Source organism: Protomyctophum bolini (genome assembly GCF_963924005.1).
Source record: "Protomyctophum bolini genome assembly, chromosome: 2".
Classification (NCBI taxonomy): domain Eukaryota; kingdom Metazoa; phylum Chordata; class Actinopteri; order Myctophiformes; family Myctophidae; genus Protomyctophum; species Protomyctophum bolini.
The window spans coordinates 23,703,974-23,723,013 of record NC_137863.1 but is presented as its reverse complement, the minus strand read 5'-3'; the positions used below and the strand labels follow the sequence as shown (position 1 = coordinate 23,723,013).

Below are 19,040 nucleotides of genomic sequence, written 5' to 3'. Positions count from 1 at the left end.
TACAGTAGGTGGCGGTAATGCTCCATGAAACACAATAACCCAACAATAATAGAAGAAGAAACTGCACTACAGAAGAACATGTTGACGATTTAGCTTCACTTCACTGACAAGAAAAACAAACATGGATAAAAAGAAAAAGCACTTCAACGTGACTGCTTCATCGGTACACAATCATGCTTTTCTCACTCCGTTCCATATTGTATTGTGGTAAATTGTCTTTCATCTGACTAATAGTCAAGCTAGATAATGTGTAGTAGCAAAAGTGCTAGCATGCTAATTGCTAATGCCAATCGAGATTAACAACTACAGGCTATTTAACGTTTTGTCAGATAATGCAAATATATATGAACCTTAGCTGTGTTTTTAAACTAATAATGTGGACATTTTTCTTACAGTTAGTTGATCTAAAAGCTGAACTCTACAGGAAGCAGGAACAATTCAAACAAGAAAAACTAGGTCAAGAACATGGTTCTGGTTCCAAATCCAAAATCACTGTCAAGGTAGGCAGGGGAAAGACTCGAGATGTTTATTGTCACAAGGATGTGGAAGTACATGCACCGTGGAAAACAAACCTAAGTTGCTCCATAATAATACATATAATAGATATATAAACTGTAAATAATACAAAACTTATCGAAAAAGACAGGTTAAAAATATGTGATTGTGTTATTGTGATATGTGTGTGGGAATTGGGAAAACTTACCAACATGTTCTGTTTCCATGGAACTGCATAGAAACCTAATATCTGGAGCAAACAGAATGCAGGGGTGTCAGCACGGGCTGAGAAAGATGCCGAACAGGTGACTGAAGAGGAGAACAACCTGGACAAGTCCAGGTGAGTTCTACACCTCAGGATATACAGGAATGGAACCTGAGAAGTCTGATTAATTTCAAGTTTTATTTCACATGAGTATGCAGAATGGGTACATTTCAAATTAAAGCACAAGTTTGGCCACCTTAATAAAAAACTTTTCAAACCGTAGGCTAATGTGTCAATTTGGGGGTCATTGACATAAAAAACTAAAGTACCACTGACATAGAGCTACTCACGGTCAATGTTTCACTTGCTTTTATGTTCTAACAGGCGCAAGTTGGAGGAAAAGGCCAGACTCTATGAACAGATGACAAAAGGAGATTTTCCAGGTTTGTGCAAGACCAGTAATGTTCTTGTTTGTGGATATATCCTGTTAAAAGCCATTAACTGACATCATGTTGCATGCTGCATTTGAAGAGCTTATATTGGCCATATAAATAATACACAATGGTTTGTTTTGTTGACTGAATAAAGCCTGAATTATGCTTTGTTAATGTTATTATCATACATGTTTTCTATGTCAGATGAAGAGACAGAGGGCCTGTTCCTGGTTGATTTCACTCAGAAGATAATTGACAAACAGAAGGAGACACACTCACAGAGGGAGAGAGAGAAAGAAGAGGATGAGAGAATCAGCTCCTCTCCCATCCCGACTCCTTCGGATCCAAATGAGGAATGGTAAGAGTTGACATGCAAGCACCTACGCATCTTTTTGATAAAAGTCAAAGTCAAGCTGCAAGTGTTCAATCAGACCATTCATTCCAAATTGAGATATTCTTCATGCATTTTCCATGGGCAAATTTTTTTATACTCTTGTCAGTTCTGCTTTGAGCTCTGAACAATCAATTAAGACCCCTCCCATTCAGTATGGAATATGAATGTTGTCATCCGCTGCAATTTTAGCTAGTTAGAAAATACTGGAAATGCCAAAAAGAACGTTTTGTTTGTTTGGTTATTTGCTTTACTCAGCAATCACAGCTTTAAGACCTTGCCGAAATATGTTTCCACAAGAATTATGATGCAGCCTTAAAGGACCACTTTTCAACCTATCTTCATATAATAAGTCCTCATTAATAATCATGATAAAATGGCATGATTCTTTTCTACTCAGTCTGTGTCTCATAGGAGGGCTGTGGGCAGTTTAGAAACCGTCTTCCAGTGACATCATCATTAGGCAGATATTTTTTTAAACAAGATTTTTTTTACAAAAATGTCTAGATTTTCATTATCGTGAGAACTATGGCTTCCATTTTCGCATTGCAACTTTTCATGACTAGAAAGCCTGCAGTTTTTATTAACTTGTATTCCCCATCGATGATGTCACTGGAAGACGGTTTCTGAACTGCCCACAGCCCTCCTATGAGACTGAGTAGAACAAAATTGCGAATTTTTTTTCATGATTATTAGTGAGGACCTATTATATGAAGATGGGTTTAAAAGTGGTGAAGTGGTCCTTTAAGGCCCATACATCGTCTTCGGATGTCTGGAAAACCTTCCGTTTCGGAAAGTTCTGAGACCACCTTTCCGAAGCTGGGGTTGATGTCAGTGTAGTTATATCACCTCCACCTACAAAGAAATGTTCGGACAGGAGTATGTATTAGGGCTGACATGATGCAAGCACCTAAACATCTGTTAGTGGCAGTGTTGCCTGATGTCTCTGGTATGGGGCATATGGAACAATGTAATCCAACAAAGAAGAACAAATTCATGGGAAAGAGAAAGACGGTGCTTTTGTACTACTACTGCCACTTTTTGGACTGTAATGTAATAATAAATTAATATATAATTGTGTATTTAATTGTTATATTCACTATATTACTACTAATATCATAATATAAATATCCAATTCTACTGCTTTATCTATAGGGTGGACTATGTAGATGCTTTGGGACGATCTCGCAGATGCATGAAGAAAGACCTTCCGGGATTTAAGAAAATGGACCAAGATCTTAATAAGGATAAAATGTAAATATTAAGACAGCCGCTTAAGCTATTAAATGTTCCATAAATAGCCAGATCAGCTATTTTTGAAAATGTGTTTAATTTTTTTAGAAAACATTTAAAAAAGTGCCCAAAATGGGGACACCAGGGTAAAAGTGGTTAAAACGTAGCAAATATGTTAATTTGGTTAGTGGATCTTTGTTGGATATGATCTTTGTTGGATATGATTTCTTCCCTACGTGCAGAACCACCCCTGCTGAGAAGACCTTACTGTCCGAAGACATGAGACGAGACCTGCAGAGGCAGGAATGGGAGCGAGAGGAAGAGGAGGCCATGAAGAGGCCTGTAGGACCAATCCACTACGAGGACATCAGGGAGCAAGGTTCGCCTCATAGGAATTCCATAGAATCTTCTGTACACTGTATTTCATTTATTTATCCTCTTAAACCCTATTATACTTTATCTTTAGTCAGCTGAACTACAAGCTCAAAACGCTTCACAGGCCAACAGTGAAAAGGCCTAGTTTTGACCTACAATACAACACACAACTAGAAAAACCTACAATCAATGAATGTTTTATTGGATGGTTCTCAATCCACCAGAATATACAATTTCCTGTGCTTTTTGTTCATCTCAGAGGCCCGGGAGCTTGGCGTGGGGTACTTTGCCTTCTCTCATGACCAGGAGCAGCGTAGAAAACAGAGAGAAACATTGGACATGCTCAGAGACCAGGTGAGCTGCTGCTTGTTGGACCAATAGCTGCTGTGTGTGTGTGTGTGTGTGTGTGTGTGTGTGTGTGTGTGTGTGTGTGTGTGTGTGTGTGTGTGTGTGTGTGTGTGTGTGTGTGTGTGTGTGTGTGTGTGTGTGTGTGTGTGTGTGTGTGTGTGTGTGTGTGTGTGTGTGTGTGTGTGTGTGTGTGTGTGTGTGTGTGTGTGTGTGTGTGTGTGTGTGTGTGTGTGTGTGTGTGTGTGTGTGTGTGTGTGTGTGTGTGTGTGTGTGTGTGTGTGTGTGTGTGTGTGTGTTGCAATTAAATGCTGTGGATCCCATTGCTCATTTCAGACAACAGAACAGCGCGGTAAGAGAGAACAGCTGAAGGAGAAGAGGAAGGCGATACTTAAGGCCCGACTGGCAAAGATAAAGCAGAGGAAGATGAAGAAGTCTAAACTGGATGGCACTGAGGAGGAAGACCTAGGAGCAGAGGATGGCCAAGGTTAGAATGCCTTTAATGAATCCATAACCACTTAAGCCCTATAGACTATAATTGTTGATTGGTGAACCCAAGAGATCTATTCTTGGGCCACCTCTACAAATCCCTTCACAGCCCTGTGAGCTTGTAAATTTGCTGTTTTCACAGAATGTTCAGGCTTTTTTGTTCACCTATTATGATATGCAGAATAATTATAAGAATGCTACGATTGAGGAAACATTATAATCGATAACAATTTTCAACATTACATCATTTGTTGTAAAGCTTGTAGCCGTAACAATATGCTGCCATAGTTGAGCAAAACAATGTCCACCCACTCTGTGGTAGCAGAACTTATCTTGTGTTCCCAACCAATCAGAGCCGTGGCATTTTATGAAGTGTCTGCGACTTTAGATTTTTCCTGTGGTATCATGTGACATCAAAAATTGACATCCTCTGACACTTTTGTTTTGTTTGACTTTTTTACTTTACTTTTGGCAGGCTTTGCTGTTTTTAGACACTACCCTTGGTGGACATGACTTTAACCTTTATGTTTAAGGCAAAGTAGCAGTCTAATATAAGAAAATAACTAAGAATCAGGTTGATGTAATGCCCAGTCATAGACCGAATGGGCATTCGGCCGGTGCTTGCCTTCAAACTACATCATGGGAACTGTAGGAACATGGAGAATGGACATTTCTCTATCAATACTGGTTGTATCATAAATGTTGTTTCACTATGCTGATATTACGAAAGAGCCTGCTTGCCTGCTAGTAATATATTTGTTTTGTATTGTTATTTTAGATGAAGAGGAGGATGTGATTGGGCCCCTGCCTGCATCAGAGGAGCCTCCAGAGGGCAGCAGAGTGAACAAGGTGGAGGTGGAGGTCCAGGAAAGGAAGGATTCCAAGCCTGGAGTTCCCCATGTCAGAGAATGGGACAGAGGCAAAGGTACGTCGAAATAAATCACTCAAATGGCTAAAGCAGTGTTTCTCACACTTTTAAATGTCAAGGTGTCCCCTTAGCTCTGACAGTGTACAAATGGAACGGGTCCATTTGGTTCGATTTGTATTCTTTTATAGAAATGAATGAGACTCCCCAGCTATAAAGGAACCCACAGACTCCAAAAGTCTGATGATGTCATCTAGCCCCTAGCCCTGTCCCACAGAGAAGTGTAATACTAAATTCGTCATTGTCTGCTCTTGCCAGCTCATAGTTAATTAAGTAGTTGGGATTTATACAAACTAACTGGACAGGAGAATATCCACACCTCTATGGATACTCTGACCCATGTGCACTCACATTTTGGAGAAGGTGGAAGTAATGCACATATACGAGTTAATAAAGCAGTAAATCCACTAGAGGTAGCTGTTAACCATAGGTGCTACAATGGCTGAGACCCTCTCAGCCACAGACATGCTATTTTGGCTCGTGTGCACACAATATGGAATCGACACAGTTTTATAAATGATACCCAAGATCTGTTATAGACAGGCTTTCATGTTGTAATGGAGACTTACCAAGCCTCTGATTACTCTTTTCTCTTCAAAACAGAAATGTCTTTACCAAAAGTCAATTATTTTTCCTTTTGTCATTCAGAGTTCTTGCTTGGCCAGTGGACGAGCCGGCGTCGGGACGAGCGAGATTCAGAATTCGCTCCACCATCTGCGTATTATGCTGACGAAAAGGCAGCGAGGCACAGAAGGCCCACGGATCGAGAGGAGAATAAAACCAAAATGTCTTTCAAGTGGTCAAAAGACCCACGTGGAGGCACCGGGGACAAAGACGATCCTCAGTCAACTCCTCCACCCCGAAGTGCCCCTTTAGATTCTCAAGCTGGGCAGCCTGCTCCGACTCCCACGCAGCCACAAACTACATCACAGTCTCAGCCTCACAATCCCCCCTCCACCTCTGAGTCAAATCCCCCTCTATCCCAGTCTTCCTCGCCAGCAACGTACCCTCAGTTTACCCCGTTCAGCCTCCAGGTTCCTCCTCCTGCGTTTCCACCACCACCACCTCCTGCTCCACAGTTTAGTGGAACATCCTCAATTCGTCCTCAATTCCCCCCTCAGTACACTAGGCCGTTTGCACCCCATGTGCAGAGTCCATCCCTACCTCAGCCTCCACCTCCACCTGAGAGCGAAGCCCCGAGACCACCCCAGACCTCAGCTCAGAATCTGGATGCAATGCTCTCCTTCTATAAGAACTCCACTTGATCTCAGAGTATTCGCTTTGTCCCTCTATGATGAGTTTTAATATATTTTGAGAGTAAAATACTGTATCTACCGTGCTCTTTGTTTCTCTTTGCTGGGAATCGAAGAACTCTGTTCTGTAAGACTTATTAAAATGTTTGATTTTATCTCAACATTGTTCTCTATTGTGTTGACATGGGATCAACTGTTGTTTTTCATTCATTTCTTTATGCTAATCTCTCATGTGAATATAGTCCCTGTCACTGCCAACCTCTACTGTTCGTCTGAGAAGGGTGTGCAGTAGACGGACAGTCGGACACCCTCCCGGTTATTCCCCCCGCCTTTTTCTAGCTGAATGTCTGCCATAATGAACACATTTGTTTTATTTCACAGTACAACGCCTATCGACACTGAGAAGTGTGCATGGGTGTTGCTTAATTAACCAATGATAAAGTTTATATTTGTTTGGTTGCTGTAGGCAACCAAAGGGACATCCTGCTTCCCAAGGTGATCTTGTGGATAGGGTTGTCTGCAACTCTCATCAGCCAAAGGAGCAAATCAGACTCCCAACTCCATCAAGGTCAGAGTAAACACAACTGTTAGTTCTAAAACATGTAAAGAAACACCAAATGAATATGTATTTTGTTGTGCCAGGAACCCTGGCACAACAATGTTTAAAAAATGTCCACACTTCAATATTTTTAAGAATATTTACACACAAATATATCTATTATAACAATAATGTATTTTACTTTGGGGAATACAATAGGGAATACATCTGTTGATGTAGATGTAATATGGGAATCTGTATCCCTGCGACATTATGTCATCGTAATACGTCATGTGATCCATGGCTATAGGTTGTCTGTTGCTTAGGTAGTAGGAACCTTTTGTAACAACTAAGTGACACAGCAACCTGTTAATGGTTGCACCTCTGTTCACATTTCAGCTGAAGAGCATGATGAAAATGTATTTAACTCTTTCCCAGTTGGATGAATTCATAACCCTGACCCAAATAGGTAAGACATGCATTATTGTTTATTGCTGCTGCTTCTGCCGCTATGCAGAAATGGGGTGTTAAAATGTGTTGGTGAAACACTGTCTTTCTAGTATGTAAGTATGTGAGAGAACATTTCTCCAAAGAAATAAATAGAAATAAAATGTTAGAAATTTCATCATTTTACAAATAATCTAAAATAGTGCAAGTCTACACATCAAAAGAGGGTTGACTTGTGAGCTTATAGATCTTCTATTTTTGCTATTTCAGAAATGGGTCACTTTCTTTGAACAAAAATGTAAAATCTTAAGTTCACAAACATTCCATGATGTGCGAGTCACTGTCACTACATAATGCTATGGAAGTATATTCCCACCAACTTCTCTCATTTATTTTGGGTATGTTTTCTGACATGTTCTTTAAAGCTGGCAGCAGCAACACGACTCTCCTCTTACCCTCGGCTGATCATGTTGCGTCTAATGGTCTGGAAAACTGGATTAGGCTACACCTGATGACCCCAATGTAATGTTTGTGTCTCTGTCAGAGGCAGTGCCCAGCCGTGTTCTCTCGGGTGAAATATGACGCGGACACAGCCTCTGCTCTGGCCTATAGAGACCACGTGGAACCTGCAACTTGTCTGGTATGACACCGATGGGGAACTGGGGGGGGCTGTTTTATGGGGGATAGAGTGAACATTGAAAGCTGGAAAGTGGAAACATAACTTGACCACGGATGAAAGACCACCTCACTCTATTAACACATTAACCTGATATTTGGCCTGCTTTCTGGCTCACCTATTTCCTCTCTCCAGCAGGAGATGAGGTTGTGTGTTTTGTGGATCTCCTGTATTGAAGGGGCGCGTCTCTTCCTGGTTTAGGTGGATTGCTGACCCCCATGTGACCTTGATTGCACTGTTTTTTCCCCCCTTTGTTTCGATGACCTCCAGTGAGATCAGTCCAGGATGGGACCCTCCTGTGTGTGTGTGTGCGCGAGCGCCTGTTTGTTTGCTAGTGTGCATTTCCGTCTGGGGATATACTGTATGTGTGTACAATTATGTTTATCATGCATTTCCATTGAGAGCGCCTGAGCCAGTTTGCTGCCAGGCTAAATGATGATGATGCAGTGACAGGGCCTCTCAGAGGAATGGTCATATAAGGGCTTTTTTATATGCACATATCACTGTATACTGTACATATATCTATACATACATGCATATAATGCAGCTTGGGTCTTAACACCCACACCAGTAAAGAAAAGCCTACATTTTAATTAAAGGCATGTGTGTATTATTCAACCTTAATAAGAGGACAGCGTGTTGGCATGTTTAGCTGTTAGCGTGGAGATACTGCTTGTCGTAAACGGGGAAAGGATGTGACCTCACTTTAATGATAGCCGATGTCAATACACTGAATGTGTTTATGGTTATGGCCTTTATTGTGTCCTTAGTTGTTTTCAATTAATGAAAAGATGCGTAGCAGTGAAGTGACTTACCGTAATCTTGTTCTGTATTTTTTGTGTGTCATGGGTGGAAGCTGGTCTCCACCGTGGAGCTTTTGGTGTAATTATACATCAGATAAACAAATGGCTAAACCACAGTGTCTTCAATTCATCCCTTCCGCCGACAGCAGCGAAACCTACACAATAGACTGTGTAAATTTATATTCTGTCATTATGGTGTAGTTTGTGGGAATAAAACAATGTGACTCAGTGTAGCGTTTCAAATATCGATCAATACAGAAAGAGAGAGGGAGAGAGATCGACATTTAGACAAACTGGTAAACAAAAGACCAACCTCCTTGTGGGGCCTATAAGACTGAGATTGATGTGTATACTGTATAGCTTACATAGACATCCTTTTGTTGTTGTTGTATTGTAGAGTTTATGAGACCGTGGATGGATCCTCCTCGATCCCGGACCAGAACATTTCTCAGTGCTCCTGCTCTCATGACCACAGGTTGAAATCTATTGGTAAGCACACAGCACGCATGCATGCATGCATGCATGCGCGCGCACACACACACACACACACACACACACACACAGTTTCTCCAGGTCACTCGTACGGCAATCTGAGCAATGGATGATTCTAGCAGGATGGAGCAATGCAGAGCGAGACAACATAATTTGTATGTAAATTCACCAGATCATGATAGAGAGGCACAGACAACCAGAGAAGGGTTGTGCATCCTCTTGGCTCTAATCTGACTCCCCAGTTTGACGGCACTAATCAGTTTCATGAGCAAGAAGATGGGTCGCATTGACAGGTCTGCATGACCTCCTCCAGGATCAGCTGCATGGCATGAGCAATGGTTTATACATTTTGTCTCTGCAGTTTAATTTTACCAAGGTTAGGAGTAAATGGCCGGGATATTTAGCTAATAGAAAATAAATGACTTTCTGAGTGATTAAACCAGTCTAGAAACATTGCAGTGTAGCCTTACTGTCAGACACACATTTGTAGATACTCTTTTCAGTAGCACAGCTATAAAGCCAGTCCTGTCATAATGCAATACAGGAGCTAATGGAGCCTTTACGAGGAGTGTTATGGGTTGACGATGCTGCCTGTCAGACACCTATTCCTCGGTGATCCCAAGTCTTATGTCTTCTAGACCATAAATGCTCTCTTTATAGCACGGCAGGGCTCTCATGCTGGGAGGGAGGAGCAGGGTTTTTCCAACATGTTTTCCCCCTTGTGAATGTAATTTTTTCCCAGAGGAAAGAAGTAGTATGAGAGGTCGTAATGGCAGTTATATCCCTCAAAAGAAAGATCCAAATGTTGTGGCAAAAAAATTATCCCTCAGCTGGAGGACCAAGAAGGGAACAAGAGCCAGAAGGCTTCAGTTACACGCACTCGCAGGGAGCTACAGTGTAGAGGTGGAGTTTTACTGCAGGGAAGGTTATATTGGACAGTCTTGAGCTCCTGGATTATGTGAGAATTGATCTTCATCTATTACAGCTTTGTCTTTACAACCCTTTCAAAACACATTGGAACTAGGCCACCGGCCAGCATTAGTAGCAGCACCGTCAGGAAGATGATGAGGGAACTGTTCAAAGAAAAAACATCACAATCACGTTATGAAAAGCAAAAGCAGTGCCATCGAACTGAGAGCAGGTGCTTGGGCATGTGTTCAATTGAAGCACTGTGTTCTTGCCAACTTCAAAATGTGAAGTTAATCTGAGTTAGATTTTAGAAAAAAAATTACTGTTTCTGTTTACGATAAGGTGTACCAATTTGGGTGAGTTTTAGACCACATCTGCCTTGAGTCCCTTAGTCCCTATAATATTTTAGGCATACAGTATTATCATTGCAGGCGAATATCTCAACTATAACTTTTTGACTTGCAACTTAAGTGCACATACTGTGAGTATTGCACCTAGGAGTTTAGTGGCCTTACATTGGCTGATCCAGCTGAATTTTAAATCAATTTTAAGACTTGACAGATTACTTAAAAAAAGTCCAAATGACTTGCCCACAGCTAATATCTCCCAGCTCTCCTCTCAGTGTTCTGTGGGCTTACAGAGTTATAGTTTTATAGACTCAATAATATAGAGCGTCGCAGTCCCGCCCCCTACCAAGGCCCAGGAAATGATTCCCCGTTCATTTTCCTCATAGACATTTCAAAAAGTATTTACTTAAAGACCTTTTAAGCCTCGTACAAAGCCAACTCTTGTCGTGACAAATCATGACAACAAACACAATTTTTTGGGCCGAACAAATAAAAGAACGGCAGGTTACAACACTTTCTTTGTTGTTTTTCTTTCTTTGTAATTATTAGTTTGGTCCAAAATATTGTGTTTGTTGTCATGAGTTGTCACAACTAGAGTTGGCTTTGTCCACGGCGTAACCGTCTTTTTCAGAAGAGTGTGAGTGAGCATCTATCGAGGCTTTTAAAACACTCCTTAAGAAATACAATGAGTAGTTTTTTTCTCTTTTCTATATTGTGCTGCAGAAACGCAGTAGATTGTCTGGAATCTCTGTATATGATTTTCTGAATTCTGCTGATATGAGTGGGCTTTAATTAGTTAATGGCATTACTGAAGCCTTGCCTTCAATATAGCCGATTATCTATTCTTTTTTTTCTTTAAGGAGAAATTGGTGATTTTGGTGAGAAATACATAATTCCAGCATCTTAGTGGGGTTGTGGAATGCCAAAGTGTCATATTTTAACATGAAAATTAGTTGTTTAAGTGTGTGAGTGCGTGTGTGTGTGTGTGTGTGTGTGTCTGCGTGTGTCTGAGCGTGTGTTTGTGAGACTTTTAAATACGTAATGAGATATTGACTTAACTGATCTCTTCTGTTGGATAGAACTGAAGCTGTAGCTACAGAGCTTTGGAATAGTTTGATCTGGTATGGTGCCCCTTTAACAATGCAGGGTCCTTGTGGAAATGCCAGCTGATTAGATATTTGATAAGCAGTAGAGAGCAGAATTCAAATTAATTCAGGGTTGTATATACCTGTCCCCAGAAGTATAACTGGGGTTAATACACACAATACACATACTGAATACAAAAAGTGACCTTTGAGACTTGGACGGATTCATTAACGGGAGATTGCGGTTTTAGCATTTAATATTAGCATGCTGAGGAATTCCGTTCCCAGTTTTATCACCACGCTTTCTAGTGTGCTAGATAAGACCACAGGGCACGCCATAAAAACTGGAATCCGTTATTGCCTCCGACATCCCACACTGCACAGCGAGAGCACTGTTTGCTGTTGCGAGATCCTTTAATGGTTCACCCATGATTCGATTTGTCACAGTGGCATGTGGTACTACCACCTCCACATTATGAGAGAGAGGATGTGTGATTCAGATGGTGCATGGCACAGCCTCAGCATCACCCCACTGTGAGCTATAACCAGCCAGGGTGTGTAATGAGAGCTAATGCTGCCACTGCTGGTGCCACTGGGCCTTAATGCCCCCCTGCTTGGCTGTGTGACACACAGCCACATGTAACACAGACTGGTACTGGTGCGCTGAAAGGGAGACTTGCGGTGGGGGTCTCCCCAGGAGCAGATGGGTCTGAGTCTGAGAAACGGGGACAAGGACCCTGTGGATTCTTTGATGACTACCGTTGGCTGTGATGCAACTCACAAGCACAGAACCGCTCAAATTGATGTGGTAAATAAATATCACGTTCACTCTCTGACAAACACATGCTGTTCGGAGTTTAATCCATCGCTGTAGATCCCAAGTCACTGTGTTTCAGTGCAGTGGCATACAGCAAGGTGCATTGTAGGCCTATTGTTTTTTCCCACGGCACATTGGCTTACAATTTAATGCGAAATTGAGGATAGTCATGGATGAAAACTAAATAAAAACTAAGCTATGATGACTAAAACTAAGACTAAGTAGGCCTATATTCGCCATTCACTAAATTTAGTTGACAAATAAAAACTAGACTAAAATGTTCGGGAGGGACTAGTTGAGAAGAGATCTGTAGATCTTTGCATTTGGCAGCCAGCTGTCAGTTACTTCCTTAATAAAGAGCACATAGTTTAGGAAAAGCTTAGGTTTCATTGATTATTGAAGTTGTGATCTAAATTACAGAGGGCAGTTAAAACGTGTTTTAAATACTGAGACATATCAAATTGCCACTGTTGCACCCGTGTGTGTGTTCAGCTTAAATTGGAGGCGGGTGGTCTATTTGTCACCTGGGCAGTCGCCTGACACAGCCCGTTCCTCTTGGTGGCGGATAAAGAGATTAGCCAAGTGCTGAGTGCTGTTGACACTGCATGCTCACTCGTAATGGACTCATAAATTCTGCCCGTGTGAAAGGGGGAAAGCAGGAGGAAAAAGAGAGAGGAGGCTAGAGTAATGCGAATGTGGTCATCTCTCAGATCCTATATCCACTCATTTAGAACCAACCAGCATTATACAAGTACATTGTACAAGCCTAATTATAACTTGTCATACGATGTTGATTATATAATAATAATAATAATTGTTATGCAAGCGAAATATGAGTTGCATCGATTAGAGACACTGTAGAACAAAATCATTATTTGATACTGAAGTAATTGAGTAACATGCACACAGTAGCCTATAATGATGTACTGCATAGTACCCATGTTGATGATGATGTACTCCCAGCTAATATTCCAGTAGTCTACACACTACACAGCAATGTCCTCAAGTGGTTGGTTCAGCATCTTAATTAAACATGCAAACAAATTAATTTGTATTCCAGACCTGTCTTTTATGGTATGCTAAGTCCTGCATTCAGCAATGACAGCATTCTACTCAGTTTGTGCCTGAGAGTGCAAGACAAGTTGGAGTTTAAATGAGGTTTAGCGTTGCAGAATCAGTTTAATGGTCTGGATGTGATAGTGATTCATGGTCATCAGCTACTTCGCTGCAGACTAGAGGAAGATAGGAAGAGACAAATGCTCCCTGGCAGCGTGGATGTCACACTCAAGCTATAAACGTACATAGCCAGTATTGATCCTAAGATTCCAGTAACTGTTTGCATTTCCTCTGATTCCACATTTAATGTGCATGGTTATTCGCCAAGACAATATACATGCGTAAATAAAGTAAAGTGCCATAAAACTGGCACCAGTACCTATGTTTATAATGGAACTTTCTGGAATCAAATTTCATATATGTAGAAATGTTTTACACAGTGTTGTGAGAAAATCTAGTAATCATCTTGAAAATAAATATGTGTGTTACCCCCCCGGGGCCCCGGTACAAGAAACAACTTTAACTGAGAGAGTGTGATTGTGTGATAATGCCAGATAACATTTGTGCTGTTAACCCTTTCTGGTTTTATTGTACCGGTACTTGGAAAACAAATGTCACCCTGATTTATTTTTTTATCTGACAAATGTGTGTTAATTCTGCCATGAGGGGGTCTGAAGCTTTCTCTGCATGAACATGCTAACATAAACAACAACATCAATCCTAAATGACCCCCATGTTCCTTCGCTCTAATTAGTCTTGCAGGTCTTTACTGAGCTGCTGTGAGTTTTCATGCTACTGTCGAACAGGCATTTTTCACCTCAACATTTCAATCTGTCTAATTTACACACGTGCACACCTACTATTATCGAAGACACATAACACTCATGACAGGGGGTCAATTCAGGTTAATCCAGCGTGATTTTATGGAGAGAGGTTAACTGTGCTTCCATAAATTTAGTCATTATGCTTATTGGCGTTCAGCCGTCCACAATAAGATCAACGCAGAGGTTATGTTGTTCCATTTCAATTACTAGCTGTCATTTAAATCTACAGTGATTAATTTGCTAGAAGTCAATACCATTAAGTCTCAGTTGAGATTTTATCACACACTGTTACTTCACTTTAGCTTATGACATGTTCCATCATGTTAAATTACATGATGAAATTTACCAAAATATAAGAAGCACCATCCTAATAGGCACAATACGTCATCTAATGTCTTAAAAAACCTTCTTCAACCCGTCTCCATCTCTTCGAGACATTCCATGATTGACATGTATTTAATACCCTGGCCTGAATCGATAACAGACCATAGCTTTAACCGGGCATGTGTCTCCCATCCCTGCATCTTCTTACAGTACACATCTTGGCTCTGTGATTGACAAGGATCTAATTGTTGAAATCAATAACCTGTAATGGCTGTCACCTGGTAAATCCATCTCGGGAGAGAGCTTGTGTTCCTATTTCCTAATGTTTACACTGGCAATTCTGTACATCTATTTTGTATCTGATATTTTTTTATCTGCTGGTTTCACAGCCTCACAGTAACACAGATAACAAACAGATTGAACAGCATTGTCAAGATCTGTTCTAAGATTATCGGATTGAAAGTGAAGTCCAGAGTTCTTTCTGTAGTCAACAAATGCTCCAGAAAGCTGCGAGCATTTTGACTTGTCCAGGACATGTTTCAGTAGGGGAATTGTCTCTGTTGCCATTGGGTGTAGTGTTATTACTCTGTAGTGTAGGCCTACTGTATGTCTTACCTGCTTATGTAATACCAACCTTCAACTGTAGAGTTGTACTTGACTAAAAAAGGATATAGGGTAGAGCGGATACTATAGAAGAAACTATGCAGTGGGGAAAAGGACATTGGGTAGGCCATCCGTCCTGGTAGAGATATGCACTCTGCAAGCGGAGCACCCCTTACCCCTTACTACCCCTATACTTTGGAGTGTTTAAGATCATTACTCCACATTCCACTCTTTGGAGTACTTGTTTGATGGTACTGTGTGTGTTCCTCTGTCATAAGCTGCTCAAGACTAACTGCCCCTAATGGGATTGATAAAGGGTAACGGGTACGGTCGCCCCTTTTACATCTCGCCCCACTACTCCACATATCTGTAAATAACAAACATAATTCATGTTGGTGATTATATAAAAGGTATTATCATGTTAATTTATCATTGTTAAGTTCACTCTGTATATCCACAGGCATAATAGCATGATGATGCCATTACAAAACATGGGCTACATGGAAGAAATGTGTTTAATAAAATGACTGCTAGAAGGTCCTAAATTAACTTAATTAAGCAGTCACCATCTCTGTGTCATGTTTATTAATTTTACAGAGTATAGAGATCGACTACTATACAATCAAATACATCTGTATACAAGATCATTTCAGATTTCAGAGAGGGAGGGAAATACTAAATGAACTGTTAACTACATGGTAAAGGGGCGAGTCGTTTGGTATTCTGATAAAGCTCAAGCGTTGACTGAATTATTGGGCCTAAGGCGTAGACCTTCTGTACTGGTTCGTCTGTGACCTCTTTTTATATTTGGTCTTAAAACTGAATGCTATTATTTGATACTTTTTTAATTCATAGATCCCCTATACTTGTGTTTCCCCTGATTATGTTTAATCTAAGTAGGCCTATGCTTTAAATATATGAAATCTACTTAACATGTATTAGATACAAAAAATGTCAGTACAGTGCATTCCACAGGCAGTCCATACTGTACATATTAAATGAATTGAACAGATTCTTAATCTACTAACCAAATAGAAGCCTGTAAATGAAGATGATCATTAATGGTATTTAAGAACCTGTCATACAGAGATTTAGGTATTGTTTGTGGTCATTGCACAGGAAGGGTGTCTCAGAAGAAGAAAAACAAACCTCCAGCAGTGTTTTCTTCCTGGCCATGATGTGAAGTGAAGCTATATTTACACTGCAATGACACAATAGTTTGTTCCTGCAGCCTAGTACTCCATAAACTTGAAAGGTGACAAGATTCAGACTTACTGAAGGCAACACAAGCCATACAGACTTTCCACAGACTTATGAGTTTGTTTACATGTTCGCATTGTATTGGCCTGTACTTTGGGAGAAAGTAATTTGAATAGGCACAATCCTACCAGTCCTAAGAACACACCTTGAACCTTAAATAGCTTTAGTGCCTAAAAAAACAGAACAGTGTAAAAGTTTAGCCAAATTAACTTATTCCTTAATTAAGGATTTGACCGTTTTACTGTGTAAAACAAGTACACATTCCACAGATAAAGAAACCTTAGAAACTTAATGGAGCCCAAGTGAATGCAACACTGGGCAACATACAGGGAAGAGACAGAGAGAAAATGGTCACTCCATTCTCCTTGTTCTAGTTTAGCTGAAAGACTTGAAAACAGTCACAGGAAGGAGTGCATCAAGATAGAGATCCTTTTTTAAGCCACAGTCTCATTGTTTTACCTCCAAACAGGAGAGAGGAGAAGCACTCTTTTCTACGCAAACAGGAGACAGATACTGTAATGACAGTGACAGATGGACCCCAAACACTCAAACACACACACATGTTTTGGTCCCCCACTTTATTCATAATCGTACTGCTTTCGAAATGTCACCAAAAATCTACTGACATCATATTTTTTGTACCGTTTCAGTGCAATGTATTATTATTATGTTTATTGACTGTGTGTGTGTGTGTGTGTGTGTGTGTGTGTGTGTGTGTGTGTGTGTGTGTGTGTGTGTGTGTGTGTGTGCAGCAGAACCCCAAAACATTGCCTTACAGCGGTTTGTTTGTTTGTCAGGAGGTCTGTCATGGTTCTCTCATTCTGCCGACCACATCGCCCACCTTCCTCCCCTTTATTGACTCAATATGAAAACACAATTATTCTACCAACAAAGGGGGTCAGAGGTAGAGCCACTTGATGTTTTTCAATGAGCTAAAGTTTAGCATGCACACACACACACACACACACACACACACACACACACACACACACACACACACAATGAATCTTGAAGAGGGCAGTAACAGATTGTTTAGCTTCTGTTACTGCAAGAGTGGCACAGTACCGGAAAGAAAAACAAAACGCTCCCTTGATGAATGTGCAGTCAGAATGCTGCAACACAGCCACAACTGTTTTCTTTTCCACATCTGATCATTCTTAAAGTTTTTTGGTGGTCTTTGTTGAACAGTGTAAAGATGTTAACTTGTGACTCATGTAACGAGGTACATCATGTTTTGCCAGTGAAGGCATCATGCGTGGTACAGTATGTGTAACTGTTTGCCTATACCTATTTTAATTAATTTCCTCCACATGTTGATGTCTGGAGTAATCCCCCGCACAGCTGCTACTTGGGTTTTTGACCTTCAAGTGCATGTGTCGAGTGAGGACTGGACACACATTTGTCCTTGTTGCCCGTCTGATGTGCACGGTCGGTCACAATGGGGTAGCCTTGCCTCCGCTGCTGGGGAATGCTTTAATCTCTCTCTCTGAATGTCCCCTGTGTTGCCCTCAGGAAGAGTCTATACACCGCAGCGTGCTGTCTGATTTGTTCACCTCACTTTGAGCACTCTCAACTCAGTCTGGGGCCCTCCAGGGGTCCTTCAGGGAGTTCCAAGGGCCCCCCCTATAGGTAAATGATTGATAGTTGGCAATGGAAACCAAACTGACCGTATTGGATCCATTTGCAGACACGGAGGATTTTAGATTGGGGTAGCAGAGGAAAGAAACCTCAAATGGGTGTCCGTGGACTAATGCATATCAAACTGGGGATCCTTCAAATTAAAAAGGTTAAGAATCACTGTGTTACGCATGGGGAGATATGGTAGGGATGAGGCCAGTACATCTGTCATGCCACAGACAAACTGGAAATAGTATTAAAAGTATTCCCATAATCTGTCAAGATAATTTCCTCCTGTGACAATTGAAATGGCTATGTCGGTGATTAAAGTGCCAACTAGGAGACCTCTTTTCAACCATCCAAGACTCTTCAGATGAAACCGGATTACTTTACTTCATTAGGAACAATTCCCCACTACTCCAACGACGGGTTAAACGTGGTTGTGATGTCCATCAGTTGCTAAGGAAGTGAAGTTGGGTAGTGCAGGAAACGGGGAGAACCATTTCCTGTTATGTAAAGGTTTTAAGGGACTGCTATAGACCAATCAGCTGTCAGATGAGTGCAGGAAAGGTTTGGATGTAGACCTATACTGTCAAATGTCAGTGTTGGACTACTGACCTAGGATCAGTGATGTTTAAATTCACAGTTGGTCATCCTCCTTCAGCAACAGACCTACAGTATAGGATCTGTGATGTTTAACACGTTATCTGTTGATAGCTCATCAGCAACAGATCAGATACTCAATATGTTCAGCTTTAACACAGAAACACAGACATTGTGTAAACACAAACATTAAAGACAAAAGTGTGTAAACACAAACATTGAATACAAAAGTGAGGACGCAAATTGTGATTCGCCTGAATGAGATGATGTATGATGATAAGAGTGGCCCTCACTTCACACGGGTGTGATTCACATTTCTGCCTAACTATGTGATGCAATTATGCTATATGAGGCTAACTTATTTAGGCAGGATTTATTTTGAATGTAATAAGCATTCTGATAGGCTGCAGAATGAATCTGTTAGGAGTATAGAGTTATAGGCAGAGATAAATCAGGGCTTGACATTAACTTTTTGAGGCACTTGTCCTTTGGAC

At 40.9% G+C, this 19,040-nt stretch overlaps 1 protein-coding gene across 1 annotated transcript; it reads left to right on the top strand.

The window, feature by feature from the left end:
* The first annotated feature begins 56 nt into the window (after positions 1–56).
* On the top strand, positions 57–6,294 carry ccdc174 (coiled-coil domain containing 174). The gene is made up of 11 exons (XM_080779706.1): positions 57–163; positions 396–500; positions 735–835; positions 1,085–1,143; positions 1,339–1,492; positions 2,681–2,779; positions 3,001–3,137; positions 3,393–3,487; positions 3,815–3,965; positions 4,746–4,892; positions 5,541–6,294. Exons 1-11 carry the CDS (start codon positions 122–124, stop codon positions 6,155–6,157), a joined length of 1,707 nt encoding a protein of 568 aa, XP_080635832.1. The 5' UTR covers positions 57–121; the 3' UTR covers positions 6,158–6,294.
* The last annotated feature ends 12,746 nt before the right edge of the window (positions 6,295–19,040 follow it).

What these genes read in the sequence shown, in the direction of transcription:
- ccdc174 (XM_080779706.1), top strand. Translation starts at nt 122, where the DNA reads ATGGATAAAAAGAAAAAGCACTTCAACGTGACTGCTTCATCG. An exon ending in AATCCAAAATCACTGTCAAG is followed by an intron (nt 501 to 734) that starts GTAGGCAGGGGA and finishes GGAACTGCATAG; the next exon opens with AAACCTAATATCTGGAGCAA. An exon ending in GATCTTAATAAGGATAAAAT is followed by an intron (nt 2,780 to 3,000) that starts GTAAATATTAAG and finishes CCCTACGTGCAG; the next exon opens with AACCACCCCTGCTGAGAAGA.